General features: G+C 32.4%; 1 protein-coding gene across 2 annotated transcripts; it reads left to right on the forward strand.

Annotated features, from left to right (window-relative positions):
- Positions 1 to 709: 709 nt before the first annotated feature.
- HtrA2 (HTRA2-related serine protease) lies at positions 710 to 13,743 on the forward strand. 2 transcript variants are annotated; one of them, XM_085954498.1, is made up of 8 exons: positions 710 to 881; positions 1,419 to 1,583; positions 2,963 to 3,094; positions 4,660 to 4,756; positions 8,875 to 9,042; positions 9,840 to 9,943; positions 10,115 to 10,179; positions 11,124 to 13,743. In XM_085954498.1, the coding sequence occupies exons 3-8, from the start codon at positions 3,002 to 3,004 to the stop codon at positions 11,290 to 11,292; spliced, it is 696 nt and encodes a 231-aa protein (XP_085810624.1). In that variant the 5' UTR covers positions 710 to 881; positions 1,419 to 1,583; positions 2,963 to 3,001; the 3' UTR covers positions 11,293 to 13,743. The 2 variants fall into 2 exon arrangements, with proteins under 2 accessions (XP_085810624.1, XP_085810623.1); XM_085954497.1 differs by lacking the exon at positions 1,419 to 1,583 and having other exon boundaries at positions 710 to 1,363.
- Positions 13,744 to 23,911: the final 10,168 nt, after the last annotated feature.

Here is a 23,911-nt window from a genome sequence, read left to right on the forward strand (position 1 = left end):
CCTAGGATGAAACTTAATACAATTTACATGGAATCTATATGACGTAAAGAGTTGAGACCTATAATACCTGATAATATCAGGGCTCGAAATGACCGCAGCTCCGCTTTGTCTAATGGAAAAAAAATATTTTGACCGTCAGAGGTAAATAGGCCACATAATAGAAAATCTAACACACTTATTGTGTATAAGTACACATGAAATTCGATACCTATGTAAATATCTTCAGAAAATTATCGAGCGCTCCGGTTTGTAAACTTTTCCATTTCGAGCGCTGCCTGATATTAAATTAATGACGTGACACACCTGTAAATAATTTCCTTAGCTTATTCCACACGGTGAAATGAATAGTTGATGCTAATATAATGATATACCTACCTACTTTCACTCTATTGCCAAGTTGCACTGCACTAAAAAAATATTTGAAATAATTTATACATAAAAGCAGCAGTCTGATATTGTGAAAGAAAAACCTTCTTTTCAAAATAAATACTATCTACGCATAATAATGAATAAAATTTACTGCAATGAATTAAGAAAAATAACTGTTATTTTGGGTTTCTGGGGAGATTGGATCTCTTTGGTTTCTAAATTATTGTAGTGCTTGTCATATCAAGTATCCGCAACAACACCCGTATGTTTTTATTTTTTAAGCAAATAAAAACAGCTGTTTTATTTGTACAACTGGCAACTATCTCATTCATCAGTCATCTTTCAAAACTGGTACCAATACCAATTTTCTGTCATTCTGTGACCATCATTTATTATTCTAGCCATAAGGTTGACAATAATATTATATACAAGTGAGAAGAACGTTCAATTTATGTTATCGAACGAACTGGTACTTTGAAGAAGGTTATCTTGGTTAGATAATACAATGGCAGGTATTTTAACCCGACTTTTCCGCCGAAACATATCTCCCAAGAACCGTGTATTATCACAACTTTTCATACACGATGTCACTGTTCCTGACAACAAATTTACTAGAAGACAATACTACGGCAGTGAAAATGGTGCAAAGTCTTCTTTTTCACGGAATTTTCTATGGTTATCTGCTGGGATATTAGGTTATGTATTTTATAAACGCGAAGAAATGTTTCCTGCTGTCAATGCTGCAGTTCCTATCTCAACCACATTGAAAGGCAGGAGACAGATGTTCAATTTTATTTCTGACGTGGTAAATATTTCCGCTCCTTCTGTGGTATACATTGAAATAAAAGACACCAGACGAATTGACTACTATTCTGGACAGCATGCGACCATGTCGAATGGATCTGGATTTATTGTTGACGAAGCAGGACTTATATTGACAAACGCACACGTCGTTGTTAGTAAACCTAATAGCATTGTTTTAGTACGGTTACAAGTAAGTATTTTTTTAATACTGTCTTAATCTTTACTTACATTAATTCTCTTTTAAGTCTAGACTGCAGGTTCCCAACCCAAGGGTGCGTAGTGAGGTGTTTTATAAAAGTTGCCAAGTACTATAAACATACTATATTAGCACAAAGCTCAATAGTTTCAATATAAAACAAGACATAGTTGGAGTGGCGCCGAGCGAGAGAAATCAACGCAATAGGCTTGATGTAAGTGCACTCAAGAATAGCAACCATACCAGTAATCATATAAGTCGCACCTATTAGCTTAGTTAACGTAGATTGTTGTACTATAAACTATTGTATATACTGTAAATATTGAATTAATAAAATACCTAGATAAACATTTTTGAAACAATATTTGGTACAGTTCGGTTATGAGGAATACAGCGGCAAACACATTTTGAAAATAGCCGATATACTGGATTATTTGTTAGGTTAACCTAACCTAAACTAATCCTAACTAACAAATAATCCATTATATCGGGTATTTTCAAAATGTGTTTTCCGCTGTATTCCTCATAACCAAACTGTACCCAATATTTTATTTTGTAAAATTTTAAGGTGGTTTAGTTTTGCTTAAAATGATTTCAATGGGGGGCCCCAATTGATGCTGCGATTATGGCCCCTAAATGGTACATACTTGATACTCAACAAAAGGTATCGATACCGGTGTTGTACTGGAAGAAAAGTATCAATGCCATAGTATTGGTCAAAAGTATTGATAGTTTTTTGACAGCTCTACATGGAGGGTCGCATACCCATACAGCCTATAGTAGGTCGTGTACCATAACCCTAAACGTTACACCTGTTTAAAATTTCAGCAATCGATTCAGCTCTGATTGAATTTGTAAAATGAAATCAGTTTTTACTGGTCTGATCTCATGTTGGTGACTTACAATTATTACAATTCATACATAGTACCGACAATAATTTATAATACTTAATGTGATAATTACTGTGTTACTCAAATAACACTTACTATTAATTTCTTCTATTTTTTTTATACAACATCCTTCATAGCGCCTCAGTACACGTGCATGGATTTACTGGCAACGATAGCGTATAAATTAAACTATCATGACAATAACTTTTTAAACATAAAAGTGCCCAGTGTTTCTCAAATCTCATTCTTCAAGCATAAGCGAACGCGTTTGATCTCATTGTGTGGTGCTATTTAATAGGTTTGAACAGGTTGTGAAAATTAGTAAACGTCTAAATGTTCGGTGTGGTGTAGTTCATATTTCTTTTCGGCAGGTTCAGCACTATCGTTCTACTACATATGCGCATATGTTGCAACTATTGTGTGAAAATTCAGAAACTGCTGAACATTTTTGATCCATGCATGCAGTCTTGAAATTTGCACAATTATACGTGTTTACATTTGCTTTTTAGTGTTATGGTCGCGACAATATGTACTACCACCAGTATATCCATGCACGTGTAAACGAGCTATTATATTATAATTTAGTGGTAATACATAATATGAACTGTGTCAGAGTAAAGAAGCTAGTGCTTGAATCGGGCAAGCTGCAAACAGAAAAATGTAGATGCACATTATTCAAGCAAGTTCTGTTTATATTTTTCAGGATGGAAAGACTTACACAGGTCAAGTAGAAGATGTGGATATGAAATCTGACTTGGCGACTGTTAGAATTCCTGTGAAAGGACTGCCTGTTATGAAACTGGGCCAATCTGCGGACATACGACCGGGAGAATGGGTAACTTCATATTTCATGTCATTCTCTTTCTAATAGTCTGTGTATTGATATGTTCAATACCTTAAGTTTAGACATTCAAGAATTACACTAAAAGATTTTTTTTTGTGTTGTGTATTCAACTTCTCTTTTAATAATAGCGGCCTGCAGACGCACAATTTTTCCTGCGTGAAAGCGTAGTGTGCGCGTATGTCGCGCGGGAATGATTGTGTGTTTAAAGTCGCGTAGTGAAAAACGGAAAGAGTGAGGTTAGTCACGTCCAATCTGTCACGTGTGCCACACGTCAAATCGCTTTTTAGCGGCCTTTACATGCACATTCTTTACCGCGTGCTCAGGAGCGTACGCGCCAGATGCATTATTAAGTTCTGAAATGTTACGATGTAATTATTCTGAGAATATTATAGATGATTACAGTTAATATATAATTATTATGTCTTGTTTATTTCTAATTTTACCAATTTTGTCACTATAAATAGCTGTAATTTTGAATTTCTTGATATAAGTTGACAGCTAAAACCGTTGAATTGTTGTACGCTCCAGCGACTTGTACGATATGCCTTTAGACGCTCAATCCCGGCGCGCGCTCTTCAAAACCCTGTGCTATCGCGCAGGATATAGTTGAGATTTAAATTTTAGCAGCAGACATCTAACACGTGTGATATCACGCTCAATACCGGGCTCTGGCGCGTACGCTCCTGAGCATGCGGTAAAAAATGTGCGTGTAAAGGCCGCTATTCTTTTTATTGCTAATTAATTACTGTACCTAATTCTTCATTTTATTTCTGACAATTTTCTTCATGACTGATAACTTATATAATCTTACGTATTTACCTGTGTTATCTTTTTTTATCTTATTATAAAATTGATTAAGGTGTGAGCACCTTTTGTAAAAAAATAAATAATTTTATCTTTAACAAAAAAAATTAAAATGACTTGCAATGACTAGTCTTATTAATTAAACTGGCATTTACGTGGTAGAACTTCATTATAATGGTTTGGATACAAAGTTATTTTTGTTAATTCTACTTTAATTGAGTCATTTATGTTGAAAGCTGTTTCGGACTATAAACCCATCTTCGGAAGGGTTGACTATAACTCTTTATCTATAGTTGACTATTTTGAAGATGGGTTAATAGCCCGAAACAGCTGGCAATGTAAATGACTCAATTAATGTAGAATTAACAAAAATAACTTTGTTCCAAAACCAGTCTAGTTTTATGTTATCTGAAAAAAACAATGTAGCCAGATAAATTGTTCACTTAAATCGATTTACTGGCTTCACTAATATTACAAAACAATAATGTCAATCGTCCAGGTGATCAATTTTTCTTAAAACAAATACATGGGACTAAGTGATACTTTTTTAAAATATGGTAATTTTTAGAACATTTTTGGCCATTTACGAAAACATATGTGACTGTAATAAATTGTATAGTGTATTAAAAATAAAATGACCGATTGGTATGACTTTCTTTTAATCATGCTTCGGAAATACACGTTTCCATGAAACAGTGAACAAAAGAGAACAATGTTCCTCAATATTTTTTTATAACTTTCTGATTTTACAGGTGGTGGCACTAGGGAGTCCACTTGCTTTGAGCAACACTGTCACCGCAGGTGTTATCAGTTCCACACAGAGAGGTTCCAATGAACTTGGACTTACTGGTAATTGCTTTTTTTGTGTAATTGAATATAAAACATCGTTCAATTTTAATATAACTGACAGATAATTTAATTAGACTTTGATTATCATAATAAAATTCATTAATGATATAACAAACCATAGAGCTCTCGTAATATGTAAAATTAAATCTATTGAAAAAATACCATAATGAATTTCATTTAAAAGGTCTTTAAAAGTTTAAAAATAAAATGTTAGGTAGCGACACTTCCTTATATTAATAATAACTAGCTGAGCCAGCTGGATCTCGCCAGTCTGTCTCGCTAGGTCTTGCAGACAGCTTTTCGTCATAGTGACTTGGTGTTGGATTTTAATATAAAAATTGTAAAGCGTGTATAGACGGCGCCATAGTTTTCCCTTCGGGATGGATTTTCATTCACGTCAGACAATTGAAAATTTAGCTGATTTGTGACAAATTTGGAGTCATGTGCGTAGTCTATTCTGGAGTCTGGCCTTCTCAATATCGTCTGACACCATTTCAGGCTGCTAGGCCTAGCAGAACAGCTGGCAATCGCCGATTGCTACCACTGTCATTTTAATTTTAATACAATATATGTGTAGGTATGTGCATTTAAATATGATAAATAATTATACATCTCAATCGTGATTATCATAAATAGCGATCCAATATAACGCGAATATTAATCTCTTTCGGGTCCCATTTACATAATAGAAAAAGGTTAGCAGCATAAAAAATAAATTTAAACATTATTTTGTTTCATTGTCTATAAAAAATAAATGCTCGGAGCCATAGAATAATATTTTAAAAATCATATTTTGATTTAAAAATTAACCTTAAACAATATAGTTTCCCGGTGCGGGACATTCATATTGAGACAAATGTTGATAAATAATGAAGCAATACATATTATATCTGATAAAAATAGGAATTTATAAGACCTAAAGAAGTGGAATCAGCTTAAAGAGGCCTTCATCCAGCAGTGGATTGATACAGGTTGATGACGATAATGACGATATAAATGGGTAGGTATATAAAATCACAAATTTAAAAAAATATTGCAGTTTATATGACCAAGAAGAGTAGAATTAGGTTGGGATAACTTTCATCCAGCAGTGGATTAATCTTGGTTGATGATGATAATGACAATATTATGAATGGGTAAATATAATATCAGCAATTTTGATAAATACAGCAATTCATATGACAGAAAGGAGTAGAATCAGGCTAGGGAGGTCTTTAATAAGCAGTGGATTGGTTCAGGTCGATGATGATGATGATGATGATGATAATGACGATATGAATATGTAGATAAATATAATATCACCAATTTTGATAAATACAGAAATTCATATGACAGAAAGGAGTAGAATCAGGCTAGGGAGGTCTTTATTAAGCAGTGGATTAATCCTGGTTGATCATGATGATGATGATGATGATGATATGAATATGCAGATAAAATATATAATATCACCGATTTTTATAAATACAGGGATTCATATGACATAACGGAGTAAAATCAGGCTAGGGAGGTCTTTATTAAGCAGTGTATTGGTTCAGGTCGATGTGATGATGATGATGACGATATGAATATGTAGATAAATAAAATATAACCGATTTTGATAAATACAGAAATTCATATGACAAAAAGGAGTAGAATCAGTCTATGGAGGTCTTTATTAAGCAGAGGATTGATCCTGGTTGATGATGATGATGATGACAATATGAATATGTAGATAAATATAGTATCACCGATTTTGATAAATACAGCAATTCATATGACAGAAAGGAGTAGATTCGGGCTAGGGAGGCCATTATCCAGCAGTGGATTGGTTCAAGTCGATGATGATAAGATGGATAGAAATATGTATAATATCACAAATTCGTTAAACCAATAGTAGTAGAATCAGGTTGCGGAACTCTTCATCCAGCAGTGGATTGATCCTGGTTGATGATGATGATGATTATGATGACGATATGAATATGTAGATAAATAACATTAGAAATTCAATACTGTCAATAATACAATCAACGTAGAGAGGCCTTCATCCAGCAGTGGATTTATTGAGGCTCGTGATAATAATGGCATTATATATAGATAGGTAGATAATAATATAATATCACTGATTTTGATAAATATAACAATTCATGTGTAAGTAAGGAGTCGAATAAGGCTGAGGAGGCCTTCATCCAGCAGTGGATAGGTCAAGATTGATTATGATAGGGACGATAAAAATAGGTAGATATTATACAATATGACTCATTTTGATAACTGTAACAATTCGTATTAATTTCTTTCATTGTTTGCAATGGCAACTTTGTTAGTTTAATATGACTATATTGTGATCTATGGAAACTAGTAGCCTAGGTAATTATTCAATAAAAAAAATAGTGCGTAACAGCCACAAAGAAGTATTTAAAAAAATCAAATTTGGAATATCATGTTATCTATGAAATGGCGGACAGTGGCGCACGCTCCTGTCAAAAGATATTATACGTAGTGAATTGTACCAGGATTATGGTTTTTTTACCGGAAAAAAGTGCGCCAATGCCTACATTACGATATTTGAACAAAAATAATCGAATTTGTTTGTCAAATAAAGGATTAGGTCTTAAGCGACGAAGACGTCATTCTGTTGTGCGTTAAAAGAAGTATGGCAAATTGTATACGCTATATGAGAAAATATCGGTTATAAACGTCACGTTTCTGGAAAATCATCGGATATTTCTCAAATTTGGTCAATTCAATCGGTAGATAATTCGGTAGCGCACATTTCGAAGTGAAGATGTAAAAATAACAATAAAATGTCGCTTAAATGAGCTGTTGGTGTATTTTCCAAAATCTCTTAGGATAATAATATATAGGAGATTATAATAGTGTATTATGGTAATTGAATTGCAGCCATAGAATATTTAAAAGACATCAGAAATTAATTACCACATGTAGCTCAATCGAGTTATAAATTATAATATTTTTAATATAAAGCCATTTTTATAAAATTACAGCTATTAATGACCGCCAGTGGCGAAGGGCGGAGGTAGGTTGTTAAGATCCAAAATAAATATTGCACATTAAACTTATAGCGCCTGTACACATGCATGGATTTACTTGCACCAATCGTGTGTATTCTAAACTATCGCAATAATAACTGTTTACACGTAAAAGTGCTGACTGTCTCGCCAATCCCATTCTTCAAGAGTAAGCGAGTCGCGATGTTGTTATTTTATGGTTCTATTTGAGTCGTGACAATCTGTTAACTTCAAAATGAGTCTCTGCGTGGTGTAGTTCCACTATCGTTCTACTGCGCAGACGCAGATATCAAACAAATCCCAACTGTCACATGAAAATTCAGAAGCTTACGAACTTTTTTCATTCATGCATTCAATCTTGCAACTTGTAGGATAATGTCATGTTTACACGTGCATTTTCTTGTTATGGCCGCGATAATACGTACTGTCAGCAGTAAATCCATGCATGTGTAAACAGGGTATAAGTCAATTATACATATTTGTTTTTATTGAACTACAACTACAAGTTGCAGATGGTGTTGGGTTAAATTCAAATAAACCCTGCGTAAAACAAGCCATAATACATAGTAGTCAAAAAATATACATCTATCTATAAAATATCTAAAATTATGTCATTAAATCATACATAATTTTCGATATTTTATGGATAGAAGTATATTTTTGGTCTATTATGGTTTACTTTAGGCAGGGCGTAATGGATTTTAAAAAACTTACCAACACCGTCTGTAATATTATGTATTCTTAAGTCAATGAAAATAAACAAGTATGGGCTGAAAAAGTTTGCACTATTTTTGTTGGATCCCCCATAGTATACCAAAACTATTATGGCGTGGTATGGGCAGGTTTGATTGATTTTTAAAAACTTCCAACACTATCTGCAATTTTTAATCTTAGTTTAACGAAAACAAATATTACGTTTTACTGACAAAGTTTAGTGTGCACTATTTATGTCGGATCTAACAGCCTTAATACAAAGCTAAAGATAATATTATCTCAGTCACTCGATCCATTAATGTCTAATACTAATCAAATCATAGAATAAACTATATATATAATTCATAACCTGTTATCAGATAATGTTATCAAAATATGTAAAATTTATTTATTTCATAGGTAAGGATATGTCATACATTCAAACCGATGCAGCAATCACTTTTGGTAATTCTGGAGGTCCATTAGTAAATTTGGACGGAGAGGCAATAGGAATTAACAGTATGAAGGTCACCTCCGGAATATCTTTCGCAATCCCCATCGACTATGCCAAAGAGTTTCTAAGTAAACGTATGATAATTTTGATTCTTCTATTGTGATAATTGTAAAAACATGTCTTCGAAACCGATCCTGATTTTTTAACATATTAAGTGTTAAAGTAGTAGAAAATAATAAATTGTTGCAAAAATTATTTGGTATTGAAGTCTTGTAACGATTTGACTTGCAAAACGATAAATAGGGACTACGCAAGGTCAACTATATGCAGGCCGTGACATTCAATTGCGAATTACGATGGTTGTGTTAGTTATTGATTATCTTTGAATACATTGCGCTAACCTGTTTGCAATAATGAAGATGTCCGATTGCATGTTTTGTTCAAATTATTAATTACCGTTTATTTCAATATGCTATAATCATCATTTTCCAGTTCATCATATTGCATTCAATGTATGACTAATAACTAGCACTACCATCGAAGTTAATAGTTTCGTATTACAGCCTGACTAATAGTGGGCCTTGTGTCAATGTCGCTTTTGGCAATTGAAAGTGCTGCCATTTTTGATATGATCTGATTTTTCGTGAATTTTTAAAATGCAAATATAAATTTAGAAAATGACTACATCGTATGTCACTCGGTATTCACCACATAAAGATTGATTTACGACAGAAATTTTATATAACTTAATGGTTGCCTTATTAGTGTTTTATTTGAATAAATGTGCACACTACAAATAAATAAAAAAATCAGATATGAAAGTGCTTCCATAATCGTGCTATTTAAGAATTTAGGTTTAATAAAAACAAAATATTTTTTTATCCTGTCTGGTTAATAAATATATATATTTTTTAAATTTGACTTTATATAGGAGGAGAGGGTCAAAAAACACCGACATCGAAGAGATATTTGGGTATCACCATGCTGTCACTTACTCCCAATATCCTCAGAGAATTGCGACAGAGGCACCCAGAGGTATATTATCAATCTATTAAAATGTTATATTGTAGGTAGCTCTAATATTATTTTCTTCTCTGGAGGGTATAGCAGAGTATAGCCCATATTGTTGATAATTATTATCATTTTATGACAAGGATATCAGCTCTTCTAATTCACAAACAAATTCATACAATACAAAATTTTCAGATGTCTTCGGAGATTGCTCATGGTGTATTGGTGTGGAAAGTTATAGTAGGTTCTCCCGCATATGTGTAAGTTATCATTTTTTTTTTGTTATTTCATTTTATGGCATGAATGGAAACAAAAACGGCAGTTTCCATTTTGGGATAATGTTGACAAATGTTTCATTTATCTCTTGAAGAAATGTCTTGTATGTTCATGTATACAAACAACATTTTCAAATGCTTTCTAAAGATTATATTATTATGTAATATACAAATTTGCCAACATTTTCCCAGAAAGGAAACTGCCGTTTTTATTTCCGGAGCCCTCAACCATGTACATGTCATTGGTATTTATGCAGTCTTTAAAAGTTTAAACATGTAGGAAAATTTAAGATTTTTGCTCTTTGATAGGTCGGGTTCAGTAGTATCCCATTTATTCACTTTGGCCCTATTTAGTATATTTTTTTTCTGAATCAATCAGTAATTTAACTCAAATCTTGCTTATAGTGACTTTTACCTGAACTGTGACAATATTATATAAAAAAGCATAATGCAGAATCATACTTGGAAGCGAAAGTAGAAAGACGAACAATTTGTAACAACACGAAATTATTTATTGATTACGATATTATTCAACATTTTAAATTTCTGCAATATTTTGTTTGGAATCTATAAAAAGATTTGCATTTGAGACTCATCAGTTTACCGGAATCTTTTTCGTTCTTCCGCCAGAACGATTCGATTCGCCCCTGCAAACTTATTTTATAATGTGCATTAGAAATATGCCAACTAAAATTATCGAACCTCTTTGGAAAAGCAATGTTATCCTGAAATCTTCGTTTTGAGTTAGTAAAGAATGAACTCGACGCGCCAGTTCAAAAATCATATGACACATGATGTGTTACCAAACTAATAATATTCTAATGCCATCTGTTACAGAGATTAAATTTTGATTTTTGTAAAATGTATGGTGCGTCATTTGAATCGATTTACCAAAAACTAGTGTGATAACGATATCATTTATTTTACAGTGGTGGCCTAAGACCCGGTGATATAGTGACGCATATTAATGGAAAGGAAATTGAATCGGCTAACAATATATATACAATATTGGAACAAAACGCTCCCATACTTAAAGTGAGGGTCTTCAGAAGCAACCAGGCGATCGAGCTTACTGTGAAACCAGAAGACCCACACTAACTACACCTTTATTTTCAAAGGTTATTTGCAGAGAAGCGCTAACATGATTGAAGTGACATTTCAAAAAATTTCATTGTACCCACCCGTGCCACCATATAAATTTAATCAATATTATTTAGACTTTTATATTTTTGCTTACATTAATGACTATGTAATGCACTTAGGTTTTTAATTAAACTATTTTTATATTTAATGATAAGTGGTGTTGCTGCCAAAAGTTGGTAAGTCAATAATTTAGGTATTTAGAGTTAACAACAGATTATGTGTCTATATATAAATATGTATGCTAGAACTAGTCATCCAATATATAGAACATGCACATAGAAATTAGCATTGTCTGATTTTAGAGATGTTATGTCAAACTTCAAATTGCAATTATTCCATAACATGATTTCGAGACTTACCAACTTTTGGCAGTAACCCCACAATATAATGGTTGAAGAATGTAGCATTCGATTATGAAAGTTCATCATTTGGCACCTCAAAAACATGCATATTAGAAAAAGATTCAAATCTGCATCTGATTCCGGCCAGTGCAATCTGTGCCATACTAATCATGCAGTAGTATTATTTCAATTTCTGTTAATATTGACTATTATCTTTGTGGTTTTGGATCAAGGATCCCTCCAAATTTTAGTTTTAACATTTGAACTTGTTAATATTTGATTAAACTATTTTTTTTTCATTGAAATAATACACATTTAAGAATGTAGCATTCATTATTGAATACAAAAATACCATAATTTGTATGGTACAGATTGCTTGATAAATTGGCAAGGAATACTGTCTGGATTCCGATGGATGCAGGTTCAAGTTCCGCTCGGTGTCAATATTTTTTCTAATAGGTATGTTTTGAGGTTGAGGTTTTGAGGAAAGTTCCACAGTATTAATTTTAGTGAGGCCGAAAATACACTTGCGACTACGTGAGTGGCTAACAATTGCATGCAGCTCGAAATAGCCAATCACGCACAACTTGTCAGTTTTACAATTATTATTTAATAAGCCATGGATGGGATAGTCTGATGCCAGCCGCATTAGTCTCTGGTAACCGTGGTAGCTAAGTGGATATAACTCAATACGTAGCAAAAGAATAGGCATTCACGTCTAGTCACAAGTGGTGTTAAGGTTGTTGTGTTAGTCATCTCAATGTTAGTTGTCTCTTAATTTTCAATCAACCGCTGGAGCCATGTGAACCATTGACAATATTATATTTGTTCCTTAGTAATATTAAATTGTGAACTGGTAGACTAGTTAGGTACTGCAGGTAAACAGAGTCCAAACTGTAATTCCCAATTGATCGCGGAGTTTACAGTTTAGACATGGTCGCGATCAACGAGATAAAGTATGAAATTATTTATGAATAAACTAAATACTATAAATATCATACATAAAATAAAAGTAATTCAACTTTGCCATAAACTGATTTCATTTTGTTCTGTGTTGCAAAAACGTTGCATTGTGATCTATCGGCTTATTTTTCACACTCGCGCACGTAGCTTTATCATGAGTGAGCGATCGAGAAAGATGTAAGTGCATGATTCCACTTATGATGATTCCTGACATACGGCACATTTCAAAATAAGCAAGGGACAAAGAAAATTTCCCTAAACACCGATCGCGATAGAACAACTTCATATTCGCCGGATCACGATGAACGAGGTTTACCTGTATAATAATTAGTTACAATGTAAGTAGATAATAACAATGTAATTATATACATTGATTTCGGTTTGAAATCAGATTTTTTATTATTATAAAAGTAATTATTTATATATTAATTTATTTTCAAAAAAGATTACAGATTACTTTGCACATAATTGTTGTTTGAATTCAGATTTTAATTATAGAATATTGAAAAGATATTAATGGCAGTGTGGTTTTGGTGGAGGTATAGAAGAAATACATGTTTTAACTCTAATTTATATATTATTATACATTACAGTAGTTATGTATAAGGTTTGAATGTGTAAATTCATACATTATATTTTTTAAATATTTTGTCATTCAGTTAGAAAGAACATTAATTACAAAATAATTAATGACTTTTTGGTCAAATATGTGCAATTCGTGATTATCTATGTAGGTATTTAATATTATCCAAACAATCTTATTGGATACAAAATATCACAATTATCAAAAATATTATATTATGTTGTGGCGACCAATCGCTTCTTTTCAGTATTTTTGAAAATCAGTCTGTAAAAAAATTATTAGTCTGAAAATGTACCTGGTATGATGTAGATTGTAAATAATTGATATAATTTCAATTGCAAAGTAATAAAATTACAAAATGATAGCATGAAAAATGTATGTATGTAGTTATTTCATATTTTATTTATTTCTTCTGCATCTATCATGTATAAATAACTCTGTGTAGTGTTACAATAAAAATATGTATTGCTTCTTCTGGTACCAATCTACAATATGTTGAATAAACAAAATAAATTTGTTACTGTCAAATGGAGTAGTTTCATTTACATATTTACACACTAATGCATAACATCACTATATTTTCTTCTTGAAAATAAGGTTAGGAAATATGTTTATTTTGTTATTTAATTGCAGGGCCAAGTGAGTGGACTTGTCTTTATTTTAAAATGGGATCAAAATGCAATTGAATTACTGTTTTTTTGGGGGGTGCACAATTACACTGTTGGCCATGTACGACAGATAACAACGATTTTTGACTATTACAATTCATCAGTGGCGAAGGGTGACTTTAGGAAAGAGGTAGGCTGTGGAGATCTGATATAAAGAACACACTTGTCAGGTATACTTACGAGAAATAAGAAGATAATACGATATTTCTACTAATGAATAGGTACACACTAATGACAACACACTAATTTAATGAAACTTCAAAAACACACTGACGACATAAAATTAAGCGATCAGCTGTTTAAATTACGTATTTTTTCAAAACATTTATACACATCAAAAATCATTAAATAAAAGTTCTTTTTATTTTTGATTTTGTCTATATTTATTAATATTCGATTAAACACCATAGAAATTATTTTTTTAAATTATCTAATTATTAATTATTTAGTTTTAGTCTCTGCGATCGGAGCTTACCTTAGTTCTTACAATTCGATAGACTGAGCGGGGCTACGTGACGTAAAGTCCATATGAAAAAAATTGAGAATTATTTGAAACATAATCCGACCTTTATTTACGACAAGACAGATGGCGCGGCGCGCTGTTGTATATTATTTAAAACCTTTGCAGATTGTTTTGTAATTTTCTGTGTAATACATTCCTACACATACGGCATCTCTCGTTGGCAAAATAAATTATTTTATCGACCCTTAATCGGCACAACAACGTAAGCGACACTTTTTGGTAAATTGCGTTTTAAACTGAGAACTGTTCAATATCACCTAGCGCGTAAGTGACAAAAATATTACAGCCCGATCTCATTCGCGTGACATTTTTTAGGGTCTGTGCCTTTTAGCGTTTTAACTTGTATCACATTATAAAGTAGAGCAAAACAATGTAACCGACGTTATTTGATAGTGTAAGCTACGGTACGGTTTATTCGGTGGTCCGTCTGGTAGTGAGTTGTGCGAAAACCGATTTGGGAGGAAAGCTCGCGCCGTCCAGTAAAACTGGCTGAGATAAAATAAACCTGGTAATAGAGTTATTAATTTAAATTTGTGACTCACAATTTGACGTTACATGTCAATAGAGTCGAGTTTGGCACTTACTGGAATAAGGTCGGCCGGAAATGACTGTTCAGTAGCGGGCCGTATTTATTTCAATTAATAGATATTTTAGAATTTATTTTGCCAAACAAATATTTTCCAACCATACTTACCTACTACACGGTAAATCCTTTTTTACATTGCATCTTTTTAGCATTTATAGCGGTAGGTATGTATGTATGTACATAGAAAAAAAGCATTTTTTCAGAATAAAGAATCGTGTTTATTAATGAGAAGCGAGCAAGAAATTACACAAGTATACCAAATATGTGAATAAGTGATGGTCCCAATAACACATAGAAAGCATAATAAAACACAATGTATTGTTTAATCGTTTCAACGGAATATACTTTACAGTATATTGACCACAGATAATAAATAATTATTAATTGCGGTGTTTTAGTCTATGTATGCTATTATACATCTTCCATAACTACGTGATATTTAGTTCCGCCGATAAGTATACCCGACTCAGCGTCTTATTCCGGCAGTAATGTGGCTCACTACCTTTTAACTCCTTTATAAATGCACAACACTTGCTCTTTTCCCTATAAAACTCGCATGTGCCTTATCCCCGCCTCTTCTCTCGGTGGGAAGTTTTCCCGCGCTATTTTGAAAGCGCTTCACAACACCTTGGATTCTACCTTTTTTAATGTTTAAAATACCCAAAAAGGTTTTTTGGCATACGGGAACTAAAGCACCAGTTTGACCTTTTCGGGCATAATATTTTATATTGAAAGATTTTTTTCTTTCAGCCCCACTGTGTGACATCACTGAAACTCCTTCACAATACTTCATTATAAATGTATCTTGAGCAAGTTTCACTGCCTTTTCATAAAATGCAGTATGGAAATGTCTAATATCAGTTCCATTTAATGAACTGCACTTGAAGTTCTTAGTGTCATGATTACACTGAGGATACTCGGGCAATTTTTTAGATGAATATCTGCAACAAATTATAAAAAATACAATAATTAATAACTTTGAAAATAAAAAGTAAAGATAGAGGTTAATAAAATATATATACAAAAGTATAAAATAATGACTATACTTAGATATTATGTAAATATATATAATGAGATTTATGGCGGTTATCTTAAATCAATTTATTATACTTATGGATTCGCTTAGAAAGTCATCAAGTGATTAAAAAATAATGTTCAATTATTAAAGGTCCCAATAATATTATTTTTTGATACAAGCAAAATATGTTAAAAATCTGTACTTAGAGATCTCATAATAATTACATCACGCTAAATATACAATATTATGTATCTACGACATAATTTAATAAAAGCATATGAAACAAAAAATATTATTATGAAACACCACTGGATTATTAAAACATCTATAGCAAAAATTAATTTTAGGAATGTCAATTTTTAAATACCTTTCTTGGCGTAACACGTTACATTTCCAGCCAGCTGGATTTCTTAAACGCTTCCTTGATTCTCCTGGTAGAGATTCCGTTACACTTACTAATGAAACATCCATTATTAATTAGTAAAAACAATCAAATAGACGAAGCAAAATCAAGACATTCTCACTACACAGACGCGAATGGACGCGGTTGTATAGAGATTTTACCGTATGTTTGAAATCAGTATTTGAATGGCGGCGTCTGATTGGTCTGTTAAGAAGAGACAATTTAGCGACTCTTTATTTTTTCAAAGAGCGCGCTTGGCGACTCACGTCAATATTCATTTTGATTTTTTGATGAAATTGGGAGGAATTTGAAACTCTCAACTGGAAAAGTCGATAGGTCTATCGATAGAGCATCTAAGTACATTCAAAACTCATTTTATCGAAAAATCGCCAGGAGCCAGTTTAGCGACTCGGCGCCTCAACTGATGTTCTCTATTTCTAAGATAGTTATCAGGGACACACAGGTCAACACTGCCCAGAATGGCAGAGTTCTCATTTATACCTCGTATAAGTCGAAAAAAATACGTAGCTAAATAAAGATTTCTTCTAAATTGCAAACCGCAGTATGTAAGCATGCCTAAGAGAAAGTCAGTTGGATAAAGCCATGGATAGTATCCGTACAACCTCAAATAAAGGAGTCTCAAGAATTTCTTCTGAACCCTCTCCACCATAGGGCCATACTTCAACTGATGCGGTGCCCAAACAATAGACCCACTCTCAAGTCTGCTTCGAACTAAAGAATTAAATAAAAGTTTTAATACCGTAACATCCGAAAATACCCGGGAAGTACGCATGACGAAGCCCAACATTTTAAGCGCCTTGTTACAAATGGTAACTATATGGCTAATAGATGTCAGTTTACTCTCAAACGTAATGCCAAGATCCCTTACAGATGATATTCGTGACAGAACTCTGCCATGCATCGAGTATTGGAAAAACAACACTTTTGAGGCTCTGGTAAACGACAAAAGATTGCATTTATCAATATTGAATTCTAGTTTGTTATGCCTGCCCCAATCTAATATATTATCTATATCAAGTTGGAGCTGACGACAATCGTCCAAGGTGACATTTTCCTAAAAGAGTTTCAAGTCATCAGCGAACAACAAAAACATAGCATTTTTTATTACCAATGCTATGTCATTTATAAAAATTGTGAACAGCAACGGCCCTAAGTTTGAGCCCTGAGGGACACCAGAAAATGTGTAAAAGCTCTGTGATAGTAAGTATCACATACTATCCTGATTCAGTAATAATTGTATTATTTTTACATTTAGGTAGGTAAATGAAATTGATGTGAAGTTTAATACAAGTAATTAAAAATTAATGATGTTTATATATTTTATAATAATAATTATATATGAAATTACAGTAACCTTTCTTCTTAATTTATATCATTAGTAACTATCAATCTTCTTCTTTCGACCATGTCCGATCAAAATCGGATTATATGGAACTATTAATACTCAATAAAAATTAAATTGCAATAATGTTTCTTTTAATAATGACATTATTTTATCCATATACATTTCATCTTTGATCACTTCTAAGTGAAATATAATATACTTATAGTCAAATATAGTCATCTATGACCTTTTTACGACACAATTAAGTACAATAAGTAAGTACTTGCTACTTTTTCCATTTTTTACATGATAAATATAATATTTTTTCTATTTCCCAGATTATTTGTTAAATAATAAATTTAGCATGTTGAAATTTATTCATTAGTATATTAAGTACTTAGGAATTTTAAAATAAAATACTATTTTTGCGTCTAAGCAAAGCATATGGACACACCCCTTCTGGGTGGTAATTACGAGTATCTTAAAAGGCATTATGAGAAATAGGTTTTTTACATTTTTTTCAATCTAATATGTTTCCCAATTGAATAAATAAAACGTATTGTAACGCAATAATCTAAATGTATGAAAAATTAGACTATCCTGCTGTGGCGATGGGTGGAGGTAGGGTGGATCCACCATAGATAGTACAGACTAAGTTTTGTCAGTTATACGTATTTGTTTACATTGAAATAAGACTACAATTTACAGATGGTGTTGGTTAGTTTTTAAAATTTAATTAAGCCCTGGGAAACCAAGCCATAATACGCATCGGTCTATAAAATATTTAAAATTATGCCATTAAATCATACATAATTTTGGATATTTAATATCTCATTCCCGCAGAGTATTTAACTACCACATTTAAATAACATGCTAATTATATCTAATGGAGACACAACATTTCTGCTGTCAGCGATGTAACAATTTTAATAGATAGAATAATATTTTTAACTACTGTTGTTTGGTTAGGCAGGGTTTAATGAATTATAAAAAACTAACTAACAACATGAATAGGTATGTATCGCTTTATTATTTATCAACATTTCGTCGCTATAGGATTTGTTTCCCGAATAGACCAAATGTCAATTTTACAGGAGACGAAAAACAAATTTCATTGTCGTATATTTAAATATCAGTAGATGTATCATTCTTTCTACATTGTATGATTGCAACATTATCTAAGAATAGATTCCAAGAATAATATACTGGTATAAATCATTAAATGCACAGAAAATGCGTTTTATTTACAAGTACTCACTGTGGATATTCGGGAATTTTTTAGCGCTCTCTCAGAATAATGGATATTCGGGACAAAACACGGACATTCGGGATTTAAGACCGTAGCGTATTGCTGCACGGCCCACGGATTACTGAGTGGTCAAAAAGTACGCGCGTCAAATGTTATATTTATTTACACGATAATTGTTAGTAATTACTTCTACTATTTAAATACTTAATGATCATAATTAACCAAGTTCGTATGTAATAATAACATGCGGCAATCGCTTTTTCGGGTTTTTTCGGATTAAGTAATAAAATAGTTTTTAAGTAATTAACTATTTTTTTATTGAACGAATAATTCACAAGATTTAAGAATGTACCATTCTAATAATTGAATAAACATAATTTTTAAAATCACTTCTGAGAAAATATCTTTTTGAAAAAAGTAAGACACCCGGCAGCAATCGACCCTGCATCTCCTGGGTTTACGCCCCAGTCCACGAATTATCCAATATGCTACGAGGTGACATAATTATGACGACAAACTTTAACTATTAGCCTTTTAATACCTGCTCATCAGCATTCTTCAAAATCAAGCAACTATCGGCGATCGGTTTTTGTTTATTAAATAAAAGTAGGTATCTACTACTTCAATTACTAACCGACGTCACAGATTTCTCCAATATTTTATGATGGTACTAACTCTTACTGGCTAACAATTTTATATTTATACATTTTCCAAAAAAAAAATCTATATATTATTATATCTATATATTTCTATTATTAACAATTAAACTTATTACAAACCACCACATAATATTATATTATATTGTAAGGAATAACAACACAAAATAATAGCATGTATAAATTAATTACCATTGGCTGCTAATATTAGGTAGGTACCAATATCCAAGTATATAATATTCACCAAATAAATAGTTACTAACATACACATTAAATTAAATTAACTATCAGCGCATTGAAAAATAAATAATAGCATCGCCTTTATTTTCATAGAAATACCTAGATTAAAAGTAAAATAAAGACAAACAATGTTTGATTAATAATAATTTGAAATAATAATTATTTTTTACGTCATAGTAGTTTTCGGGTCACACTATAGAATTCATATAACTGTTGGGATTTTGTGTCATTTATCAAAACAAAATGCAGTTATTTAGGTTAAATTACTCACTTCCATAACTCTACTGTAAGTTCAGGACGAACTGGTGATGTATCAGCTATGAATGATCTCTTCAAATTTGATGAATTCACTATTAAAACAATAGTAACTTTAAAAACAATATCAATAAGACGAAATTTGAAAAAGCACTCCGGACGGCCAAAAAATATGAAAGTGGGCGTGATTGTTTTAGAGCTAGACAGAGTGAATGTGGGAGCAAGATGCACGGCGCCAGCGCGGTTTGATTGGCTAAAAGTCATATTCGGGAAATAAAAACTCAGCCAGAGATATTTTTCGACCGAAATTAACTTGGATATTCAGGTACGAATAGTTGGACATTCGGGAGGACACCACGGAGTAATTGTAACTTAACATGGCGTATTTGGGTTTTTTAAAAAAATATCTCTGTTCCTAGATAAAAATATATTGTTTTTATAAATGATTTCGGTAGAGTTCGATAAAAGAAATTGAACTGCATTAAAATGTCGATTTCGACAAAAATGGATATTCGGGAAACAAATCCTATAGCGACGATTTGTCTCGATGTGAATGTCCCGCACCGGGAAACTATATTGCTTAAGGTTAATTTTTAAATCATGATTTTTTTAAAATATTATTCTATGGCTGCAAATATTTATTTTTTATAGACAATGAAACAAAACAATGTTTAAATATATTTTTTATGCTGCCAACCTTTTTCTATTATGTAAATGGGACCCGAAAGAGATTAATATTCGCGTTATATCAGATCGCTTTTTATGATAATCACATATTATTGCTGTATATTCGAATGATTGAGATGTATAATTATTTATCATATTTAAATGCATATACCTACACATATATTGTATTAAAATGTCATTGGTAGCAATCGGTGATTGCTAGCTGTTCTGCTAGGCCTAGCAGCCTGAAGTGGTGTCAGACGATATTGTGAAGGCCAGACTTCAGAATAGACTACGCATATGACCCCAAATTTATATTGGCAGTGACGACTTGCAAATCGTAAAACTGACAAATCAGCGAAATGTCAAACTGTCTGAGATGAATGAAAATCCATCCCGAAGGGAAAACTATGGCGCCGTCTATGCATACTTTACAATTATTTTAATATCGAACACCGGCAAGCCGTCTGCAAGACAGACTGGCGACCGCCAGCTGGCTCTGCTTGTCAAGTGATTATATAAATAAGTCAATATGCAATTAAAAAATATTTTTCTTAAGAAGGTAGGCTTCAAATAATCGCCTAGTATGGAGTCTTCGCCACTGCAATTCATACCACTCATCATATATTTTATTCTAGGACCGTAAATTTGAAAATACCATGAGCATATCGTCTCTGTTCTGGCAGAATACACTAACACACTACTAGTGTATTTGACTTTGAAGTTTTTCAAATCTTTAGAATGGTCTATCATGTGAGTTTATTAAGTAATCGTACAAAAGATGACTTTAAAATAAAGACTATTTATTTATTAGAAGGTTAAAGTAAAAAATAAAGTAGAATTTTCTTTTTTTATGTTTATTTTCTTATTTGTTTATAAAAAAACGAATTAGTGTTTTTTGCCAGAACACATTTTGTCTTTCAGCGGTACTGATTACACTAAGTGTTATTTAGTGTTTTCTGCCAGGAGAAAAATGGAGAATATTCTAAAGCCATTGTCATAGTTAGGGCACGGATTTATATGGTAGTGCATGTTTTGTTAGGGTGTATGCACAGCTATGAGAGTTGCACAGAAATCTGTTTTGAAAGACACAGAATCCAAAAATAAAATTTTATTGTGCATATAAATGCATATTTGAGACGTTAGAGCATATTTGAGACATTAGTACATATTTCATAAATAAATGCATATTTTAGAGCTTTTGAATTTATATTTTTAGTTTTTTTAAATTATTTTATCGAAATATAACTAAGTTAGGAAGGAAGATAGTTTAGATGCACTTGCATTTTTAATGCCATCTCCGAGCTGTGGATTTATCAGTGAAAAAAGTGAAGTCAACTCGGGCACTATTATTTAAAGTTTGCCCAAGTGGACGTTGAGAGGTAGTTTTCCGCATATAAACAAAATACTGACAGATACCTATGCGGAAAAATTTAATGCCGGAGCATAATATTGAAAAAAATAATGTAATTTTTTTTCGGGCAAAAAACAGAAAATAGTATTTAGGAATAGTTAAGTGTGTCGTTTTTGTTTTTTAAGTAATGTTTGGTTTACATTGCATTTATTATTCAATTATTTGTAGGTAGGTACTTGTGAAAAAACTATTTTGAAAATTGTAATTGATTAACTTTATATTCTTTGTTTGTGTTTTTTGTTCTGATATCGTATTATGTTGAAAAATTATTAACTAGTTATTCGATTTTTTGTCAGTAATATTGGGTAAAGTGGGTATTTACAATTTTTTCCCACAAAAAATATCAATTTTTAACTGCATATTTCTTCGGTTTTAGTGCATATTTTATTGATTTTAAGTGCATACGTGCATGCATATAATCATGTTTTTTGTTGCATACAAATCCGGGCCCTAGTCATAGTTTTAAGGAAAAATTTTAGTACATAAAATTATCTAGGTATTTTTATAAAAAAATGAGATAGTTACAATATACTGCATAGTATATTCTTATAGAGCGTAGAGATTATAAGTAGGTACATGTGTAAATAATGACAAGAAAAAGACACATTAATAAAGGGAATTTCAGAATAACTATCATTGGTGGAAAACTAGCATCGTTAGAGTCATCATCAGTCTGAATCAATACACTGCTGGATGAAGCCCTCTCCAAGCTGATTCCACTTCTCTCGGTCCTGTGCGTTGCGTTGCCACGTACTCAAACCATTTCGTCGATCCAGCGGCCTCTAGGTCTACTTTGCGGACATTTTGTACCTCTTGGGTACCACTGGATGACTATATTTGTCCATCGGTTGTCTCCTTTTCGAGCTATATATCCAGCCTATTTCCATTTGTGGTTTTTAGATAACACTTATTACATCGCAAACCCTTGTCTGTTTTCTTATCCAATCATTCCGCGTTATGCCCAGCATGCACCTCTCTATACCACGCTGTGCTACTATAAGTTTCTGGGTCTCTCTTTTACTTAGGGACCATGTTTCACACGCACTTGTGATTACGGGAAGCACACATAACATTTTGCGCTTAAGGCACAGGTCAAGACATTATTCAGACGGTCTAAAGTATTTCAGCCCAGCTTCACTTTGCGAACAATTTCATCAAATATACATCCACCTACAGACACTTGTTGTGCCAGAAAATATCAATTGAGTTACTGCATATGGCTCTTGCAGATGAATCATAAAATAAATTGCATCTCATAATTATTACGAAAAAGTGTTTCAGCAGTGGCTTGATAGAAAATTAACCATGTGCATGTAGTCAAGTTAGGTGGTGATTCGTGAAAGACATGACCACTTCTACACGACTGGAAACATGACTTTCCTGGTTTCCTATTGCCTCGGGTAGATATATCACAAATAAACAACTGCGTCTTTCATGTTAAAAGAGTCACGTGAGCTTTGTTACTAGAAGCACATATTGGGCCGTTGCTGTTCACGATTTTTATAAATGACATAGAAGCTTTGGTAATAAAAAATGCTATGTTTTTGTTGTTCGCTGATGACTTGAAACTCTTTTTGGAAAATGTCACCTTGGTCGATTGTCGTCAGCTCCAACTTGATATAGATAATATATTAGATTGGGACAGGCATAACTAGAATTCAATA

The sequence above is a fragment of the Rhyacophila brunnea genome, unplaced genomic scaffold (assembly GCF_057557595.1).
Source record: "Rhyacophila brunnea isolate RB1 unplaced genomic scaffold, BYU_Rbru_1.0 scaffold_4, whole genome shotgun sequence".
NCBI classification, from domain to species: Eukaryota; Metazoa; Arthropoda; class Insecta; order Trichoptera; family Rhyacophilidae; genus Rhyacophila; species Rhyacophila brunnea.

What these genes read in the sequence shown, in the direction of transcription:
- HtrA2 (XM_085954497.1), top strand. Translation starts at nt 875, where the DNA reads ATGGCAGGTATTTTAACCCGACTTTTCCGCCGAAACATATCTCCCAAG. An exon ending in ACATACGACCGGGAGAATGG is followed by an intron (nt 3,095 to 4,659) that starts GTAACTTCATAT and finishes CTGATTTTACAG; the next exon opens with GTGGTGGCACTAGGGAGTCC. An exon ending in GTAGGTTCTCCCGCATATGT is followed by an intron (nt 10,180 to 11,123) that starts GTAAGTTATCAT and finishes TTTATTTTACAG; the next exon opens with TGGTGGCCTAAGACCCGGTG.